The 20,980-nt window shown below is 40.5% G+C and overlaps 2 protein-coding genes across 2 annotated transcripts; one reads left to right on the top strand and one right to left on the bottom strand.

Annotated features, from left to right (window-relative positions):
• Nucleotides 1-2,906: 2,906 nt before the first annotated feature.
• LOC131880138 (ionotropic receptor 93a-like) lies at nucleotides 2,907-7,268 on the top strand. Its single transcript, XM_059226663.1, has 12 exons — nucleotides 2,907-3,073; nucleotides 3,153-3,293; nucleotides 3,375-3,470; nucleotides 3,580-3,899; nucleotides 3,967-4,125; nucleotides 4,200-4,568; nucleotides 4,744-5,103; nucleotides 5,255-5,414; nucleotides 5,493-5,697; nucleotides 5,772-6,056; nucleotides 6,113-6,270; nucleotides 6,990-7,268. The coding sequence occupies exons 1-12, from the start codon at nucleotides 2,950-2,952 to the stop codon at nucleotides 7,088-7,090; spliced, it is 2,478 nt and encodes an 825-aa protein (XP_059082646.1). The 5' UTR covers nucleotides 2,907-2,949; the 3' UTR covers nucleotides 7,091-7,268.
• A 6,299-nt stretch (nucleotides 7,269-13,567) lies between these two features.
• On the bottom strand, nucleotides 13,568-20,748 carry LOC131880081 (sodium leak channel NALCN-like). Its single transcript, XM_059226588.1, has 4 exons — nucleotides 19,324-20,748; nucleotides 17,413-19,249; nucleotides 17,270-17,335; nucleotides 13,568-15,603 (listed from the first exon to the last, which is right to left on the bottom strand). The coding sequence occupies exons 1-4, from the start codon at nucleotides 20,676-20,678 to the stop codon at nucleotides 13,699-13,701; spliced, it is 5,163 nt and encodes a 1,720-aa protein (XP_059082571.1). The 5' UTR covers nucleotides 20,679-20,748; the 3' UTR covers nucleotides 13,568-13,698.
• Nucleotides 20,749-20,980: the final 232 nt, after the last annotated feature.

The following is a 20,980-nucleotide window of genomic DNA, read 5'->3' as shown; positions in this document are numbered from 1 at the left end:
AAACTAACCTTAGGTGGAGGATAAGAGAACCTTTGAGGAGAGGGTAAAAGGGGAGAAGAGGAAGAAGGAACTCTGGCCGCCACCTGAGCATACGATCTAAAAGATGCGTGGGGCTCATGGCGACCAGAGGGGGGCTTAGGGCTACAAAGTTTGGGCAGAAGAAACTTCGATCGGACATTTAGGCAAGCGCTGGTACCAGCAAGCAAACTTGCCTGCCAATGCCCGTGATGCAAAATTTGCGTTTCAAACTGGTTTTAACGAAGATGACTTTCCTCATGTCTGTAGCAATGTGAAAGAAGGGTCAGCTTCTCAAAACCGTGTTTGAAGCCCTAAAATTGCATCACTGACACTGGTACCAATAAACAAACCAACTTGCAAGAGCTTGCCTAAACGTCCCCATAGAAATCGAATGAAATGTAAGAACACGATTGAAATGATATGGTGATGCAATGGTCAATATCAAGTCCAATATTACGCTTCAAATTACAAGCGTCTGTTCGTTATGGTCACAGAATTTGCACAATTTCTTTAAGTTTTAGTTAGGATTGGAAATTTGAGCTTTTTTAATTTAGTACTCAATGTCGAACCAATAATAGCCCTAGCTATTTTATTATACTCTTGTTTAACTTATGAAGCTGTAAAAGCCCCTTTTGACAAATAAGTATGCTTGACACTAGTAATTACTTGAAATTGAATACATATCTTATAAATGAAACTGTGTTCCAGAGGGTCAAACAACTAGGCTGAGCGAGTACTAAATAAAACCCTTTTACTTACCATGAACAAAGCATTTCATTAAATTTATTGAATAGTTTTGCGATCAAGCATAGCAAGGGGAATGTTACTACTGTACTGCATCAACTACTTTAATCTACCACAAGTCTAAAGCATTCCAAAGGAAAGGAAAGAAATTTCAGCTCTTTTCCACATTTTGGTAATCCACTGGAAAGCAATACATAATAAATGTTTTCGGCATTTAATCTTTACAAGCTTGAAATGCATAGTCAAGAAAGGTGGAGATGATGGAACATAATAGATAATCAAGGGGTGAAATTGGTCAGAATATGTAAAAATTTGAGTCAAGCAATGTTTGAATCCGAAACGTAGAATTGAGGCCACTTTTTTCAACTTTAAGCGAAAACCATAGAAGTAGCAAAAAATTGGTTTGTTTGTTTTGAGCTGCCGTAATGGTGAGTTATTCTACATTGGGAATATCGATCTGAATTGGGATCATTCAAGCAGTCACAGCCCGTGTTTGTCGAAATTTCCGTCGTATTGTTGGTGTCCTTGCTTGAGATTTCAATATGAGACATAAAACACTGAGAAAGGTTCTGAAACATTATATTGGACTAAAGAAACAGAGCTGCGGTGAGACGACATTTAACTTCATATCACCACTTCAATTTGAGGGCACTTGTACGCTTTTGAATCTTCTATTAAATATCACCCACGCACTGTTACGGAATTTACCGATGAGAAGTTGCTGTATGTCGATGCTATCTCCAATTGCCAAAATGACAACTTTTTTCAATCCAGACCAATCTGTGATGTCCCTTGGGAAGTCGTAACCTTTCAAAGAACCAAAAATCAACCTAAGGTAATGGTTCTGGTATAGGTTTCAGCGATGTTGGATTTAATCCCCCATTCTTTATTGATACCGAGATAAAAATCAATTCCAATGACTTCCGGAACCTTTTGAAAAGTAAAGTGCTACGTTGGCACAAGGAACACTATCCTAAAGGCAATCACAACATTCGACAATATGTTGATTAAAGCCTGCTCATAAGGCCAGAACAACACAATGGTACCTTGAGACCAATTTCATCGAGCTCTCCCCCAAAGACATCTGGTCTCGTTCATCACCCAATATGACCCCCCTGGATTACTAGTATTTGCCGAATTAACAAATAAAGCTTTTCGTCGAAAATTGTTACACACAGATGTCCCCAACGGTGTACATGCTGTGCAAAGGCATCATTAGAATTTGAGTCGAAGATGTGAGAAAAATCAGCTGGAAAGTTTTTAAATGCACTTGTGGCAGAATGAATACGATACATTGTGTCATGAACTGTGATGAATTACAAAATGATTCTGGTATGCGGTTTAACTCAAGTTGCGAAATTAATTGTCTCGACAAATTGAAATTTGTTATTGCCTAATTCACCTTAATGTTCTCCAACAAACCTTTGCATGCCATTTTCTGTTTCAATAATTCATCTGACCAAGCGCACAACGCAGTATATCCATGAAGGTTAGCAGGTGTTTCGGAATCGGTTTAAGATATGCAATGCATCTAAGAAAGCCGTGTGAAGTCCCAGAAACCACGAGAAGCCAAGTGGTTGATTAATAACCTTTTAGTTTTGTCGACAATAGAATGGATGAGGAAACGTCGCATGCCAATTCATTCTACCAATATCAAGAGATTCTACCTTTTTATCCACTGCTCTTTCATATGGCACAGCTCCAATCTGATCCTAGCATTTAAAGGTTATTAAAGGCCTGCTCCGTGGCTCCAACCTCAAGTTTGTCCTTCAAAGTTGCGGGAAGCTAGATTCTTGCCAAAAGAGAATCGATCAAAGTTTTGATCAAGGTATGATCATGATTTCTTTGTTATGAAGACAAGTTTCTTCCATTTGTGACACCCAAAACACCATTTCGTTTATCAGGTTGATAATTTGCTTTAGCATTACCTTGCCTTATCCAAAATATGGAGTTATATATCACGGAGCCAATGAGTCCAGGCCACGTTAATGAATAAATAATTTCTATGTAAATGTCAATCTCGTTATCATAGAACCTCTGGCTGAAGGATCGATGACTCGACGGTGCTTAAATATTTGATTCATACTGTACGCTTCCTCAACCACGATCTTCCCGAGTCTAAAAAGCAACAAGAGAGAGAGAGAGAGGAAAAAGTGAAGTCCACTATTTAGTGGCCCAGTGAACGAGATGGATGGAGGTGGTTCTTTTGTTTCTCATCCCAGGCACTTGGGGTGCCCACTCTATGCTCTAATTGGATTGGCATTTTTGATCCCCAATTCGCTCCAAGTCCAACTCGAGACGCAACGATTCGGTGGGTCCTAAACTCTCTGGCGTGTCGCTATTTTGTGAATGACATCACTCATTGGTTGCTCTCTTCTTATGTGTTCCAGTGTTTGTCCATGACAAGAGCCCTGGGGCAGTCAATCAATTGGGCAAATTGAGAGAAGCGTTCCAGAATGCCAATGCCACAGGACTACTCGTGGGCAGAATTAAATTTCAAGCCACATCCAATACTAAAATCATCACAAAAGGTAAGTTATATTATGTCTGCTCTCTCTGTTGCTCAGTGTTCCTATTGATAATCTAATCCCATTGTTCAACTCTCGTCCCAGATTTCGACGCAGTCTTGTCATGGTTGTCTTGTAAGGGCACTCAAGATCTGGAAAAAAAATTGAAATCCAAGAACATGGCTTTACTGGCGTTTACTGGTGAGTCCCGATGAAATTAAAAGAATTTTAGACGAATTTACTTATCTATTGTATTCAAGTGCAAAATCTTAACCCAACCCGATAAATTCAATGTCTATCATGAATGTAGATCCCGGTTGTGATCGATCTGAGATGTCCACCTCGGCTGTTTTTCCACGGGTGGGAGATTCCACGGTGATCCATCAGCTCACCGTGGATTTGCTCATGTCTCGACAATTCCCGTGGAAATCGGTTAACCTGTTTAGTGATGGGACCTTGCCCGAAAGATACGTCAATGACATGAAGTCTGAATTCGGCAAGACTATGTCTGTGGCTGCCCACCAAATGATGAAGGACGAGAACATGAATTTAGAGATGGAGAAGTTGATCACCAAGGGCAACAATGTTATGATCATCTCCAAGGACATGGTGTCTTCAACCATGAGTTTGGTACTTGATAGAGAACACGATAGGTTATGAATTGGTCTTGATCTTCATGAAAAGTGTGATTTTCCAGATTAAGAACATGAATCTGTTCACTATTGACAACAACTTCCTTTTTATGGTGCCAGATTCCACCATGGAAGACGTCGAGTTTGTGTCCAGCCTTAGCACAGTGGTAGATGGTGCTAACGTTGCCTTTGCTTACAATGCCTCAGGAGGAACAGAATGTCAGGTTGAGTCTTTGTTTCCAAATTGATACTTATATCATGAGCAATTTAATCATCCAACTGACTTTTTGATCCCCAGGCAATATCGGCGTGCGTGGAAACTTTCGCACCCAGCCTTTTTGTGGACACTTGGATCGAAAAGACCTCGGCCTTGTTTAAGTCATTTGAAAATGCCAGCCAAGACGAGTTTAACCTTCTAAAGCCTACGAAAATGGAGAGGATTCAAGATATCATGGACACGTTCAAGGCCGGCATGAACTCTCAGGTCGATTGTAATACTTGTCAAAACTGGAAGATTCAAGCAGCCGAGGTACTGGGAACCAATCGGGTGGAGGCCTTACAAGTGGCCATGTGGAACCCTCAAATAGGGTTCACATTTTCTGACCACATTTTCCCCCACGTTCAGGGAGGACTGAGAGGACGAACAGTATCGGTCACATCAGTTCATGTAAGATACCATGGCATCGTTTATATTTTTAGCATGAAAATATCGGTAATCCGCATTTAGTATTAATAAGCATTCGTCTTTCCATGGGATCAAGTCGATAACGAGTTACTAGAATTAAATTATAAAGTCGAAGAATGGTCTTAACGATGGTTACCTCAGAATCAATGTGTTTCAGTACCCTCCGTGGACCATTTTGAAGACAGATGATAACGGTGAAATAGTGGAATCTACTGGTTTGGTATTTGCCATGATAGACGAAATCGGCAAAAAGCTCAACTTTACCTATGTCGTCACAAACCCATCCATCCCGACGACCCAAACCATTATGCTGGAGTCTTCTTTTAACGGTTTAGTGGACCAAATCGTACGTGATCCGAACCTGTTTATGGGTGCGGCTTCTTTCACGGTCACCAAAGAGCGGCAAGAGTTGGTCGAATTTTCTAGACCTTTTGATCTCCAAGCTTACACGTTCATGTTTCGAAGGCCTCAAGAACTGTCTCGGGTCCTTTTGTTCGTAGAGCCTTTCACACCATTGGTAAGATCATTTAGTGACATTTTAAAGTTAACTTAGGCCATTTTACAAAAGACATAACATCCAGAAAACAAACAATTACTGAATAGCAAAAGCTCAATCAAGCCGTGCTGCCCTTATATCAACTCGTTTGAATAAACATGATTTCTTTTAGGTATGGATTTGCATTGCAATAGCTTTTATTTGCATTGGACCCATTCTCTGGATCATCCACAACTTAAGTTTCTATTACCGAGCCAATGATGCCAGTCTCGGCGGTCTCAAGCACCTCAGTAATTGTATCTGGTATTGTTATGGGGCGCTCCTTCAGCAAGGTAAAAAAGTTTGAAAATAAGAATCCATTATTACTTATAACAAGTGATGTCTTTAAAAGCAATGTAATCGAATTTAAGGTGGAACAATGATGCCGGAGGCGGACAGTGGTCGATTGATTGTGGGATTTTGGTGGTTATTTGTTATGGTAACAGTCACTACTTATTCGGGAAATCTCGTGGCTTTTTTGACCTTTCCACAAATGGAGGTTCCAATCAAGTCAGTCCAAGATCTCATCGACCGATCTTCTAGTGAAGGAACAACCTGGGGTCTTCTAAATAACAGGTACAAATTGAATCGTTTTGTACATTAGGTGTGTGAGTAAAAGAAGCGAAGATAGCCTTTTTTTCGTACTCCAGTGTGATTGAAAAATATCTCCGAGAGTCGCCAGAGGAGAAATTTCAGACCATTGTCAATGATGCCATTGCTCACAATACTGTGTTCAACGATGACATCGTGGAAATGATCAAGAACCAAGGACACTCCTTGGTTGAATGGAAAACTACATTGGACATCATCATGAAGAATGAATACAACAAAACTGGTAAATGCGACTTCTCTCTTGGTATCGAAGAGTTTTTCATGGAAAGAGTTGCCCTGGCCTTTCCCAAAAATAACCCGTGGATCCCAAAATTTAACAGAGAGTAAGTAAAGGGTTCCAGTTTACATGATGCCCGAGAACTAAATAAAATCATCTTAGGTTGATCAAAATCATGGAAGCGGGTCTGATCGAAAAGTGGAAGAATGTGTACTGGCCTTCGGATGATGAATGTGCGGTCACTGCTCGTGGAGGCCAAGGTTCCTCCACCACAGTCACAGTAACTGACATGCAAGGATCTTTCTTCATCCTTGGGATAGGTAAGAACTAGTACCATCCATCTTCTTGCAATTAAACACCAGCAAACATTCAAAATAAGAAATAGAGCGCTCAATAGGAACTTTGAATAATTAGTCTCTAATTATATTACTAGATACTTACCACCATCCACCAGTTATGTACGCGTACACAGGGAAGCTGACATCAGCCATTTTTGGGCGTGGAAGCAAAATTGGTAGTTGATTGATAGGTCCTCATTCCATGAACCCGCGGGATCGGTTCACTATGAACGGATTTTTGTTATTTGAGATAGAAGTATCCGTCTTCCATGTTGATTAGCGTGGGAATCTCTGACACATCAACTGATTAAGAGGATAAAGCTTGAATTCTAAGATGTTGTAAACGAAAATATTATGAAATTGACGGTGCTGGTATTTAGAATGTGGGGAAGGGTTTTGACGGTTTTTTTTCTCAACTAGGTTGAGATAGAGGAGCACTCTTTAATTCACGAAAGAGAAATCAGTTACTTGAAATGAATCGAAATATGAATATTTTGAAGAGAGAAATTTGAAAGACAACGTTTGGTCACATAAGTTTGATTGATTGCTCTTTCATCTATTTTTTGAAAGTAGGAAACAGATAGGACCACAAAAAGTGAAACTTGATAGAGAAAGTGATAGGAAGCCGACCTATGTGATATTGGTCAAGAACTACAGCCGTCCCGGAATTATCCCATTCTAATAGAACATGTTCATTTCAGGCTGTCTTTTGGCTCTGGTAATTGTGTTAGTGGAGTGTTCGTTTTGTCGAAAGCGACAGAAGGATAGACATCCTGGTCTCATCAAACCATTTGTGGCTTGACTGAAGTGGGCAGAGTGCGACCTGCCTAATTACTCGTGGGAAACGGTGTCAACTTTCCACGGTGTCACTACTTGAAGAATATGCAATAAACCTTACTGGATCGTAATCAGCACGATTACACTATGTGTTAGATGTGCCATCAAATGACTTTTCGCAATAAATCCTCATTTTTCTATGATTGTATGCAAATTTCCTTTTAACGACGACTTTTGAGTCAGTACTTTCGAGAAAACAAGACCAAAATGTGTTTCGGTATTTCATCAAAACGTAAAATGGCATTTCAACAACTTGTATTAGAATTGCCTCTCTGTCTAAGCATGTGTGATTGATGCTGGTTTCCTGGTTCTTTTGATAGACCTTTTAAAAGTGAGACCAATTATTAAGGGTGCCAACATTTATTGGTTCCCAATATATCATATATCATTCAGCCAGTGCTAACAATGTCGTAAGGAACTTGTTTTTAATTTGATTCCATTTCTTTCTGGAATTGTTACCTGTCTATATGTTGATATGACATATGATCCACTGGTGAATTATTGTTTAGAGTTGGCAGATCTGACTGGCTTAGGGTTCATCTGGCATTTTGTTCAAAAACTTGTCCAAGTCTGGCTAATATCCGGGACATGATCAACGCCTGTGTATTTCTGGGAACATTACGGCGTAGAAGGCATCAAATTAAACATTGAAGGAGCCCGATAGAACTTGGCTTTTGAAGCAGAGCAAGGAAGATGGTAAAAGAAGAGGAATTTATGTCCCCAAGCGCCATTTCAAATTAACCACTTGCTTCTTATCGCAAAAGAAACCTCTCATGCAATTGAGAACTTAGCCCGGATTGCCTATCTCTTGAATTCTGTCGACTAAAAGGCCAAGATTTACCTTGTCAAGGGCCTTCACAATGTAAAGTTACCGTATCTTACATCAACTGGTTCATGACTCTGTCTTCCCCTGTTTGCTCAATCAATTGAATAATCGTACTATATACGATCGAAACTTTCGTATTGATAACAAATAACCATATACATTCGTTTTGACACGGACTTTAGGTGTATTTAGATTTGTTCTTCTTTGGTTTGCTTTTTCACAGACATTTTCAATCGCTATAGGGAATGTAACCCCCAGTATTATGAAACTGAAAGGTTATAATTCGTCTGTCTATTACCTTTCAATTTTTTTATGATATTTGGTCTACCAACGAATTTGAGTTGGCAGACAGAGCTGGTCCTGGAATGTAGGGTTGATCTGGAATGTTGCTTAAAAGTTTGTCCAAGTCTGACTTGAAAGATGCAACCGGATCAACAAGGCCTACGTATTCCCTACGGATATTAGAGGGAAGCAAATTAAACAATGAAGAAGCCCGAGAAAGAAGAGATGTGGACGTCATCGTTCGAACTAGCCTGGATTCTTGAGGGCTTGAAGGTGCTCTCAAAACGCACATTAAGCCTCTACGGTCACTAGAATTGACCCTAAATCCTGGTTTGGTACAAACCTCATAGATCCTTTTTGAAGACGTACAGTATCAGATACCTTTCGTACCTTCTCTGAACACTGTACGTACAGTCCCAGCTTTTTTAGTCTCTCCCAATACGAGAGCTCTTTCATTCCTGTGATGTTCCTAGTGAAACATCTTTGGACTTGCTCGACCTTTTGCAAACCTGCTGAACTCATTGGAGCCCAAATGGGTGAAGCATATTCAAGATGGGGTTGAACAATCGACTTATACAGAGTTAGCATCGTGATGCTGTCTCTGAACTTAAATGTGCGATATATCCAACCACATGTTTGAAAAGCTTTACCCACCTTCAACTGGATATGCTCATCAAACTTTCCGTTATTTTGGAGGCCTACACCTAAGTCTTTCATGTATGAGACCTGCTCAATATCTTTACCTCAATTTTCTACAGGTGGAGTATTCAAAGGAGTTGACCCGAAGGTCATTGAGCGGAATTTCATTGCGTTCAGGGCCATATTACTCTCAGTAGCCCAAAAGGAGATTCTATCTTGGTCCTTTGCAAGGCTACTGGAATCTTGGCCATTCCTACCAGAAACGAACTTTGTATCGTCAGAATAAGAAGAGGGACTGGCAGTAATTTTTGAAAGGGGGAACGAATATTAAAAAAAGGAGGGGTCCTAAAAGAGGGCCCTCTGGAACACCTTACTTGACGTCATATATATCGCTAAGTGACCGTTCAACATTAACAACTTGCTTCCTATCATGAATGAAACTTCTTATCCAATCCAGGGGAATCTTGACTAATAGGGATCAGGGGCGTACGATCGGTCTGGACATGGAGTACGTCATTACTACCGTACTCCATGGTCTGGACTAAGAAACAGTGAAACAGGCGACCGCTTGTGTAAGCTTGAGGGAGAGCTCGCGCACACCTGCTCGGGACCAAGACGAGGGGAAATTTAGCGTTTTCCCGCTACCGAGTTGAAAAGCAAGTGATGTGACCAGAGGCGACTCTGAACAAAGAGCCAATCAGGTGTGTAAAGAGAGAAAGACCGGGCGGTTGAAGCGGAAAAGAGGGGAGTGAATTGGAATCAGCTTATGCACGGACTTCTAGAGATGTGGGCCGCAAATGGAAGCTAAAATTTCGCATTTCTTGAACTGTTCACCTTATTCCCAAAAAGCATTTCTTATGACCACAAGATCTGGTTGAATACTTGAATTTGGCCAAATTTTAGTTTTTGGCCTGCGCTTGGTCTGCTACATAAGTTTTGGACAACATAACTTTGTAACGATCCACTTTACAAGTAAATGATAAAAATATGACCTATCTTTTAATGATAAAATCTACATTCCTTATTTTGCATCTTTTTGCATCCTGAACCTTTATTTACATCATTTGCACCTTTGGGCTGTTTTCACATTTTTATGCATTTGACAGAGAAGTCAAAGCTGTTGTATTGACAACACCTGTGATTGCTATGGAGGTTTAGACTTAGATTACACTTCAGATGTTGATTCACTGGAATCAGAGTATACTGTTATTCAAATATGTGTTCACCTTAACAAATTGTTTAAAATGCCTTAGTATGTCATAACAATATAAAGCATCTTTGAAGCTTATTTTCATCTTATTTGCATCCTGGGCTTGTTTTTTGCATCTGTACTATTTATTTACTTTATTTATTTTGAGATTCTTTTTTATGCATAATTTTAAGAACCTCACTCAAGACCCCCAAGTCCCTCAATTATCTGCTCTATATGCTCGATCAGATGGGTAACCGTGCTAAAATACGCTCAGAACCCATGCTGACTTGGAGGAAGGACATCATGGACTTCAAGAAACTCTACAAGTTTGAGCTTCATGATCTTCTCAAATACCTTCGCAATATTCAAAGTGAGAGAAATCAGCCTATAGTTACTGGGGAGCGACTTATCTCCCCCTTTAAGAATTGGGACAACATGAGCCAACTTTAGGGAAGATGGAAACTTGCCCTGATCCAAGATGCAATGCATCAAGTACGAGAAAGCAGGAGCAAGAAGCTGCAACATCTCAATAGAAAGTGAGATGCCACACTATCGGGACCAGGCGAGCTCGAGAGTCTCAGACCCCTAATGGCATCCATCTTGATCTGTGATTACAAGATCCTTTAATAGCCCAACTTGACTAACATCACCAATTTCAAAATCCTTATGATTAGAGCGATGAATTGTTGCTTTTAAACTCAGTGGGGTTGAAAACACACTAGAGAACTGATCTCCAAGCATGTTAGCCATAACCTCTGCATTGTTAATGGCTTCACCATCGACCCCAAATTTTTCTCTTAGAGTTTGCATAAGAGAAAATAGCCTTCGGATTCGACCTGACCTCCTGAACCACTCTACTCTCCGTTTCAATTGGAATCGGATCCAAGACCGATCTTACCCTGAATCAAGTTCAACTTTTTTTGGACTAGCCGCAATTACTGGATTTGTATTGCTCTTAAGCCTTTTGCTAGTTTGCAACTCTTTTTGAAAAAAGTATTTCTGTATTTTGGAATTTTTGTCCGCGTCCCATCTTTCGGACCACATTCAGGTATGGCTAGATTGGAGCAGACTTCCTCAAAACCTGAGATTTATTTATCAATGGCTGCATCTATGAACAATTCCCGTTTCAGAATTGAAACCAGGTCAAGTTCTTCTAATCTTTCTATAATCAACGGCCAATGTTCATCTTTGAACTTGAACTTAGCCAAACCGACCTTTTTGACCGGTTTTACTCTAGAACACGCCGGCTTTTGAGTAATGGTCGACCCTATCTCGAGAACATGATGATCTGACAGATTACTAGGTGTCACATGGACATACTGGATCAGATCAGGGTCATTGGAAAAGACTGACTAGCCCTCTAGAAAAGACCAAGTCCAGAACGTTATTTGCTCTGGTGGTTACACTAACATGCTGAGAAAGATTGCGCAAGATCGCAAACTCCTCCAGCTTTTCAAACGGTTGAGAAGTCGATTTCGAAATTGGAACGTACCCACCCGGACTAGCCTCCCACTCTACAACGCTAGCAGGAGGGAAAAAATCGTGAGTAACCCTTTCGTAGTACATATTTCTAGAAGTCAGTGATTTTGATATGTCTCCACTTTTCCAAATGTACTGTAACTGAAACTACCTACTGTAGTATCGAAAAGTTGGCGCTTCTTGTTAGTGGTTTTGTTGTTTGTTGCTTTTACGTTGTACTTTTGGTCACATCGCCCAAGAAAGAGGATTGAGCATTTTATCCGGAATAAAGGTTAAAAGCCGTTAGGTTTGACTTCTTACTCAAGCCATTTTTGCGGAACAAACGAATAACAATTAATTCACAAATCGTAGGACGATGTTCCCGAAGAAAAATATCAAATATCAAAGTCTGAAAATGTGCTTTCATGTTCAATTTTTTTTCAATTGAAATACATATTTATCTTACCTGAGGCATCTACATGACGAAGAACACGCACCAAGGCAAGACGTTGATCACTTTTGTGAATAATCAGGAAGTTGAGATAAATTTTTTCCTCCTTTTTTTTGATGGCAGCATGAGTGCTGCAAGTGAATATATCCAAATGGTATATCCCCAGTCCGATTAGAGTGCTCAGATGTTGGAAAAATAAATGTGACAAATATGATTTCAAATTATGACCAAAAAGTGACAATTTTTCACAAATTGAAAATATAACTAGTAATGCACGAGAAGCTATTTAATATACTACTTTGGGCTGATCTGCCACATCTGAAGACAAGGCGACTAAATTTTGTCCATTTTGCAGGGAAACATACCATTAGGACTTGAGATTTCAAACAAAGCGAAATCTATTCAAAATAAGTAAATAAAACGCTTTTTGAGCTTCATTAACAAAAATCTTTACTTCAGCTCCTGACTATCTTTGTAAATGAAAGAATATGCACACAATTATTTATCAAGTGATATAGATTAAATCTCATTTGCATGTGTACTAAAAGGTCAAATTGGATCTGAACATCTGTATGTCCACAAAACTAACTATTTCAAAAATTTTCACATAAATATTCACTAGTCTTAAAAAAAAAAAAAGATTAAAACTAGAAACTTTTTGGGTCGAATTTCTTTAGCTATTTTTACAGCCTTTTCGACGCTTTTTGCCTTATTTTTGAGTTTTACATCTTTTTAGCATAGTTTCTTTTATCATTTTGAACATTTTGGACCCTATCTAGTCTCTCTTTATTTTTATCCGCATTTATGGACTTTTCTGTTTACCCCATGATTAGACACAGTATTAGATTCCAAAGAATTTAAAGTTGCTGGCAAATTTATCAAATCTCTCTTCGTTTTTCAAGATCTAGGATTTTTGGCTATTTTTGTAATGTTTAGGAAAGCCAGCAAAAAAAGGAGCTGCTATCAAGCTAATTATGCTTGATTTCATGGGTTTGATCCAGACCAAGGACGACGTCATCTATGCACAGTGCCGGCAGCGGGGAAATTGGAAACTTTTGCCACTTTTAATCAAATGATTTCCACTTCAGCTAGATTTGACTCTTTCGAACTGGGAACAAGTCAAACAATGTTTTTTTCTTAATGATCTTAATGGACGTTTGTCAAAAGCTATAGACATTTCACACTCAGCCCAATGATAGCACCAGATAAAGAGTTAGCACCAAGGGCTTGCCAACGTACCGCTAGCACATTCATTTTGTCTCCTACTTGAGCTGAGTTGGAAGAGATCATAACATTTGACACAGACGTTTGAATGAGCTTAAAATTGATTATTATTGCTTTCTTTGACAAACAAACCCCAACTCAAGTGAAAAAAAAATAGTTTGATTTATCGTGGCAAAATCTAAAATCGTCTCTATCCAATGATCCATGTCCAACACAAGACCAAAGGCATTTAGTTACAACACAACGGTTGTAAAAAACCAAACGAAAAAGATGATTTCTTGGATGGCTTATTCTAGTCATTAAATCCAAAACTTGCGAGTGTTAAAAGAAAGCTAGTTCACGCTTTAAGAAACAAAGCATGTGGACTGTCTGTTTTTCCTTTGCTCATGCCTTCTTTATATTTACCATAGTATTTTACTCGTAATAGTAGATTGTTCATGACATTTGAACACACAAATCCAAAGAAATATAGTTAACTTATTACAATGGTTATCAATCCATCTATTCAGAATCATCTTGATCAATTTCTGACTGCCACCAACTTTGAAGCTCGCTGATGTGGGCTTTGGACAAGCAGGGATCAATGGATGGAGTTTTCAACGGTGAAGCGGCTTTGACTCGGGAAGATGACTCACTACTTAGAAATGTTTTGGTCTGTGAGGATTGAACCATTGCGGTCTTCTGGACCTTCATTTGTGGTTGACTCTGTTGTTGTGGGTATTCGTCTTCTTGCACCCCGTCTTTGTTGCCCAACCATTTTTCTTCTGTCTCCAAGGCGGTGATAGTTGTGCGATTCTGACTGACCCAATCGTCATCGTTCTCTTGCTCCAATTCTTCCAATGGTTTCAGCGCACTCAAGACGGGATCGTTCATGGCTCTCAATCCAGCGATAAGACTTTGTTCCTTGTCCCGAATGCGTCGCAAGCAGCCATCCAACCAATTTCTGATGGTGATTTTGGCCACTTCTTCCTCGATTAGATACTCCAGTTCCTCTCGGGCTAAAAGCTCCTCTAGTTGCAATGCTTTTCGGATATCCACAGAACGGTAAGATAACATACTCAGAACATCATGGAACGTGACATCTTCACCATTGTGAAGCCTCTCCAACTCGTAACACATGTGCTTGAATAAAAGGTTGTCCTTCTGTGGATCGACTTCCAATCGGCCCTTGAGAAGACGGAGGATGAACTTGACTCTTCTGACTGGAATCATGCCGCGTTGGTTCACATCGACTATGTTCCACGTATTCTGGAAGTTGCGAATATCAGCATACGACAAGAGGGCATCCTCTTCGTTGGAATAGAACAACGAAAAGTTTTCCATGATGATGGCTACCAAAAGGTTTAAAACAATATAGGTGATAATGACATAAAAACTGCAGAAATAAACAATGCCAGCCACAACATTGCCACAATCCGTCTCCCAAAAACTGGCTCCGGGTTGATGAGTACAATAGGGAGGATAGAGCATACAATCATGAAGCACGCGGTTCCAATCTTCGCCAGTCACCGTTCGGAAGAGCATGGCCATGCCGTACCAAGCTGTCCGGAAGTTGGCTTGTCGATTGATGGCCTCCCCATATTTGACGGATCCAAACAGAATAACTCCCGCTAAGGCATACACCGTAATTAGCAGGAACATTCCCATGATGATGAAGAAGCTCTTGAACATGGACACAAATACAGTCTGCATTAACATCTTCAACGTTGCATGTTTACCCGTGATCGTGAAGAAGCGCAGAATAATCACCACATAGCCCAAGGTCAAGGTGTACTCATTGTAGATGGCGTGATTCAAGATGATCCAAATCACACCGAGTACGGTGACCAGAAGATCGCCTCTGTTTCGACGAGATTGCCAGTATCCATAGGGGGTGAAAGCGATCATTTTCATGATCACTTCAATGACAAAGCAAATGGTCAATGATGAACTAGCTGTAGCCAGGGATTGACGGATCAACATTTGTCCCACCATAGGGGATGAGGTGGAATTGGCCTGTTCGACCGTATCAAAACCCGTTTGCGGAATATCTTCTTCCTCTTCCCATTTGACACAGAGCAAAAAACTGTTGAACAATACCAGGGCAGCAATCAGTCGTTTGAAGTAGAGATGTTGGACAATGTCGTAGATGAACGATTGAAACCTGGAAGTTTCTGGACGCGGAGGAACATGAAGTGGTTGAGCGATTTTTAATCGCTTCTTAAGATCGCTCCATCGCATTTGATCCACGGTGAGAAGCGCTGTGCCTTTATTTTCGCGGTAATTGGCGATAACTACACCCACAAAGAGTGTCAGTCCAATCATACTGCCCAGAAACACGTACATGTGTATGTAAGTAGCGGAGGATAGTCCCATTCTGGTGATGATAACGTCCCGTAAATCCACCCATCCTTTGAATGACAGGACCTGAAATTGAGGTTGCGTTGTTACGGCTACAAGGTTTTACGCAAGTTTCTGTCGGGTCTGCTGGGTCTGCTGTACTGTGCTAGCTAATCGTAGTTGCCAGTTAGGAGCTTTGGAGACCATTTGTTCATATTTTTTTGACGAAAGATCATGTCATTTCTGACGTCGTGATCCCAGTCACGCAGTCGGAAAAATATATATATCTGGCCCTAGAATAAATATCCTGATGACTGGTTTCAAAACCCTTCTGAACTTGTTAATAAATCACATTATCATAGTAGAAAAATACGGCACTTTCATGTGATATTCGTTTCACGCTTGTTTGAGTATCCTTCAAGAACAGTTACTCTTATCTAGCAATTTTTGAAGCTATGCGGCATAAAAATGACCTGAAGGACAAATATTACATATAATCTTTATTTCCTGACCTGAAGTCATTAACAGATCTCGAGGGAAAAGTTTAAACGTGAAAAACAGTTTTATGACTTTTTTGTGTGACCTTTTTGTCTTATCCCAACTAAAGGATTTGTATTTTAACCAAAAAGTCAACCTTTTTTCGAAGTCGACTCATCAGCTACTCATAATTGCTGATCTAATCCTCTTCCATTGAACTTCCAAGGAAGATGTAACGTAATAAACCTGCCAAAAAACGGAAACCGAAATGGCTCAGGGGCCAACATATAAGCTAGCCAGGTAGTATTTTTCGATGCTAATTTTCAAAAATTAACATTATTTCTAGGCCATTAGCATAGGGATTTTTATTAGCATTGGTCTGGTTTTAGCATTAAACTAGCAGTATTTGCGTGTTCCAAGCATCGTGAAATCTTGCCTAGCATTTAAGCGCTTTCCAAGCCTTATTTCACTGAAAAATGACCAAAAGGGAAGAAAGCAAAGAAAAAAATCTCACAAGGGAACTACATTTTTTAGTTTCATGGTACTCCGAAAAGTATTCCCCCCACACATTTGAGGTAAACCAAATCACAAGATTCAAACATAGCAAAAAAATCAAAATAAAAGAGTTAGACAACAAATTGAGAGCTCTATGGATAAAGAAACTCTTGCTAATGTCCGCTTTGAAGTATGATACACGATAAGGAAAAAACAATTAATCTTATTTTCATGATCAAATTTCACCCAAGAAGAACACTTTTTGGCGATAAGATCAATTCTAAGTGTGTTAAAAAAAACCTTGTTCAAATCCTGAAAATACATTTTTGCTCAAATAAAACTTGTAACTTTTTGGTGTCACCTTCTAAGTCTCAGGGTTCAAAATTAGGAGAATATCATAAACAAAACTGCATCAGTTTTTATTGCAAGGTTATTCTTTAGATTTTTGTGTTTTTCAAATATAGTTTTTTTTCTAAAAAGTACAGTTTCTAAGATGTTATCTGAACATACCCTGTCAAAGAGTGCCAAATTTAATTGAATTGTGAAACTCACATTCTTTATGAGCACCATGCATAATTGGCTTTTCTTTAAAAAAGTAGCATTGTTCTAGCATTTTCGAATTCTAATTAGCATTTCTTTAGCATTGATTTTGCACGAGCTAGCATCGCTGGCTGAAAAAAACCTAGCCAACCTGCCTCTTACATATCCAGTTGATAATCATAACCGGTAAAGGTCGTCTAGACTTGTATCCAAATAACTACAAATCAAACTTTGAATTTACCTCAAATAAAGCCAGCATCGAGTTCCGGATGTTATCGAAATTGAATCTACGAGGATTCATCCAAACCTGGAAGAGAAAGAACACCTCGGGGATGATCTCTTGGCTTATTTCTTCTCAATGAGAAGGACCTTCCATCCACTTACCCGTGGTGTGTAGAGCCCTGGTCCCGGACAATTGGGTGTGTTGGGGATGTTCATCTTTGTTACGAAGACCTCGGCTCGGAAGATGCCCGTGCACTCGTCTCGGGTTTTGATGTTCACGTCGTTACATGAGGCAAACCGCATTCCATACAAGTTCACGCCATAACTGGCAAAGATGAAAATTAGAACCAAGAGCAAGACCCCAACGAGGAAGATCTCCTTAAAACTACGGCAAAGTTCTTGTACCACTTTCCGCATATGCGGTACGAGAATGAAGATTCTCAAAGGTCGACAACACCTCAGGATCATAACCACTTGGGCGATTGAATTTTGTTCAACCTTGGTGGGCATCCAACAGATCCACAAGAAGCTTACGCTGAATATGAACAAGTCCAGAATACCGCTGACATCCTTGACCAAGGCCTTGGGAGTGAAGAGCATTCCCTCGGCCAAGACCTTGAGTGTCAGTTCCAATCCCATGCCCATGACGAAGACGTAGTCCATGATTTGAAGGAGCATATTGTCCATAACTCTATACTCTGGTGTTTCAGCCGTCATCGAAAGTGTGGTGAGTGTGGTAATGATGATCATAGTCCAATCCACGTAAGTAACCAATCCCATTAGCTTATGAAATGTTTTGAATCGAACCTTGCGCTCCTTCCCTGTGACGGGATCCTTCAGAGTAGCATCGTATTGGGCGTTTTTTAACATTTGGCAAATTTTTCGAAAAGTAGACTCTCTAGGAACGGCGAAGAGAGGTCGGTCAAAGTACGGGTGATTTTCTCGCAGATCTTCCTCCTTCTGGTTGCGTCTCATCTCAGCTTGTTGTTTTTTGGCGTGAAGTAGTTTGATATCAATGTTTTGAGGGCGGTTCGAGGTGGCAATCGTGTTCATGCCCGGTATGAACCCATTTTCTTTGGAGCTGTCGTTGATACGATAAGTTCCTCCCCGTTTGTTGAAGAGTTGAGAGCCTCTGAGGGAGCGACGAACCGACCAAATGATGTTGGAGACCGAAGATTTCTTGATTACTGACGAGTTAAAAGTCCTTCGTATAGGAGATGACAAAAGACATGGATTACATTTCTTGCGAAATCGAAGTGACGTTTGATTTTCGTCGTATCCATTCTCATGAGCCGTGGTGATATCCAGGATGTCGGCCGAGTTTTCGGAGTCGTATACAAACTTGGTGACAAAGCTCTCACGCACTTTTGGTGTGGAATATTCTGAAGGAGTTCGATTGAGGAGACAGAATCTGGGCCTTTGTGGAAACCTTTCAAATATGCGCAACCTTAATGGTAGATCTTCTTTGATATCTGACGATTCCTCCCTCATCTTTAATTGCTTGATTTTCTTGGCATCCTCGTCCAACTCCAAGTTGTCCAAAATAACAGCCACAAAGAGAGACATCACAATAAGTGTGACAAACAAATGATATAAGATGAAATAAACAGCCACAACGAAGGTCAGTCTTGAGTCCACCATTTCCATTGTCCTGGACATCACCTCCGGCCACGCTTCTTGGGTCAGAATTTGAAACATAGACATAAAAGCATATGGAAAGGTCTCAAATTTGTCCAAACCCCTTAGAGAGCAAAAGAGTTGCATTGATATACTCGATGTGATGACCAAAAGACACATCGTGAAGATGATTAAGCTTCCCAACTTTCTTCCTGGACCAAATATTTTGTACACGAAGTCCTCCAACATTGGTGATGCCTTGATTAACCGGACAACGCGGAGCACTTGGAAGATGGAGAGCCACGATAAGAATAGACCATCGAAAGGAAGAATATGAATCGTTGTGGTGACCGCCAAAAGAAATTCAAACTTATGAATAGTTCTGCAACAAAAATATGTTGATGAAACATCAAGATCAAGGTTCGTTTTTTTGTAAGATATCGACCAAATTCTTACCGAATGAAATAACCCTGAACGCCCAGACAGAACATCTTGAACACCACTTCAAAGTTGTACAACATGGTGAACCAAAACTCGAGATACTTTTGATCTTCAAAGAAGTATTCCCTCGGTTTCTCGTCCCGGGTATGCTTGAATGAAATGCTGGCTGTGATGGCTGCATTGGTCAAAGTGACTATCATTATGAATATGTGATAAACTGGCGATGTTAGAATTGCTTGGCAGAAACTCGGAGCAAATCCTTGATTCTCGTTCTCGTAAACGGTGACGAGTTTCCACGCTTTTGCATTGCCATTTAACACCTGATTATGATCGGTTTCTTCGAGGCTTTCACGTTCACCCCACATCTCTTGGAATTGGACCCGAATCTCGTTGAAAGTCTCCGTAATCACGGCGATAAAGACGTTCCTCACCATCCACGCGAGGAAAAAGATCATGGTCGTGAAGTAAAACACTGCTTTCCAGGGAGCAACCGAGTCCGCGGCTCGATACATGATATAAACCCACCCCTCTTGACTAGCGGCTTGATAGACTGTGAAAACGCTAGTGAGGAATTCGCCAAATCCAGTGAATCCGGTAATGACTTTCCCCAAGTTACTCAGTTTTATGCAGTCGAACCCGGGAGGACACTTGTTTCCTTCATCCGAGTCCGGTTTGGGATTGCAATAAGAGTCAGGAATAGTTAGATCGTTGATGGTGACCAATTCCGCCTTGACTCCAGCGCGGACGCAGTGGTAGTTAAGCTCACCAAAGAATTGAACACCCAACAGACCGTAGAGGGACATGAAGAAAAGAAAGAAAATGGTGACATTGTATATCTGTTGGCTGGATCTCTTGAAGATCTGATTAATCCTTGATTTGGGCATGGAAAACTTCAGGAAGACACGAATGAATCGGATCATGATAAGGGGTCGAGGTGCTCGGATGATTGAAAGTGGTGAATATCGATGTGCTACTCCCCATATTTCTAGTGTTTGAAGGATGATGGAGGTAAACAAAAAGAAAAGCATGGTGGAGTCAAATTGGCACCATCTATCTTTCAAATAGGCCGAATCTCGATATAACAAGCCCTTCTCTCGTATCTTAGTGATCATTTCTAAGAGGAATACCAAGGCACACACCCAATCCGTTAGATACGTCACATACAACAATGGAGGACATTGCTCGAATGTTTTGGGCGTGTTCAACATGACTGAGATGAGACTGGCTAAGGACAGAAGTCTGATCACTTTCCGAACCACGGATCTATTCGTCCACACAATGTTGTTGCCTTCGGACAAGGTCTCGTCCGGGCCATAATCAGCCAAGGCTGTGGAGAACTCTCCGGTAACACTTAACTTTCGAGTCAGCATTATGACTAGATGATAGTTAAATCCTCATTTCTCTACAAAGATGATCCTCCATGTTTTAGGAGAGAAATAAGTTCCACTGGCAACTAGCTACATACACTAAATCTTCCTTCATCCCTGTTCCCTCTCTGGCCTCACTCTTGCTGATTGGAAGTTCGAGAAAGTCGTTGTCTCGACAGCCCCTCTCATTCCAAAGAGAAGGAGAAAGGCTGTTTGTGAAGGCCATGTAGGGCAAGTGGAGCCGCCATCACGTCATCAAGGCTATGTTTGCACTCGCTGCAAACCTATTGAGGTCAGGACCATAG

This window comes from Tigriopus californicus, chromosome 5 (genome assembly GCF_007210705.1).
Source record: "Tigriopus californicus strain San Diego chromosome 5, Tcal_SD_v2.1, whole genome shotgun sequence".
Lineage (NCBI taxonomy): Eukaryota > Metazoa > Arthropoda > Copepoda > Harpacticoida > Harpacticidae > Tigriopus > Tigriopus californicus.
This window is presented reverse-complemented; position numbering and strand designations above follow the sequence as displayed.

What these genes read in the sequence shown, in the direction of transcription:
- LOC131880138 (XM_059226663.1), top strand. Translation starts at nt 2,950, where the DNA reads ATGGATGGAGGTGGTTCTTTTGTTTCTCATCCCAGGCACTTGGGGTGC. An exon ending in GGCTTTACTGGCGTTTACTG is followed by an intron (nt 3,471 to 3,579) that starts GTGAGTCCCGAT and finishes TCATGAATGTAG; the next exon opens with ATCCCGGTTGTGATCGATCT. An exon ending in TTTCTTCATCCTTGGGATAG is followed by an intron (nt 6,271 to 6,989) that starts GTAAGAACTAGT and finishes TGTTCATTTCAG; the next exon opens with GCTGTCTTTTGGCTCTGGTA.
- LOC131880081 (XM_059226588.1), bottom strand. Translation starts at nt 20,678, where the DNA reads ATGCTGACTCGAAAGTTAAGTGTTACCGGAGAGTTCTCCACAGCCTTG. An exon ending in GTTCAGGGTTATTTCATTCG is followed by an intron (nt 19,250 to 19,323) that starts GTAAGAATTTGG and finishes TTTTTGTTGCAG; the next exon opens with AACTATTCATAAGTTTGAAT. An exon ending in CGATGCTGGCTTTATTTGAG is followed by an intron (nt 15,604 to 17,269) that starts GTAAATTCAAAG and finishes CCTCAATTTCAG; the next exon opens with GTCCTGTCATTCAAAGGATG.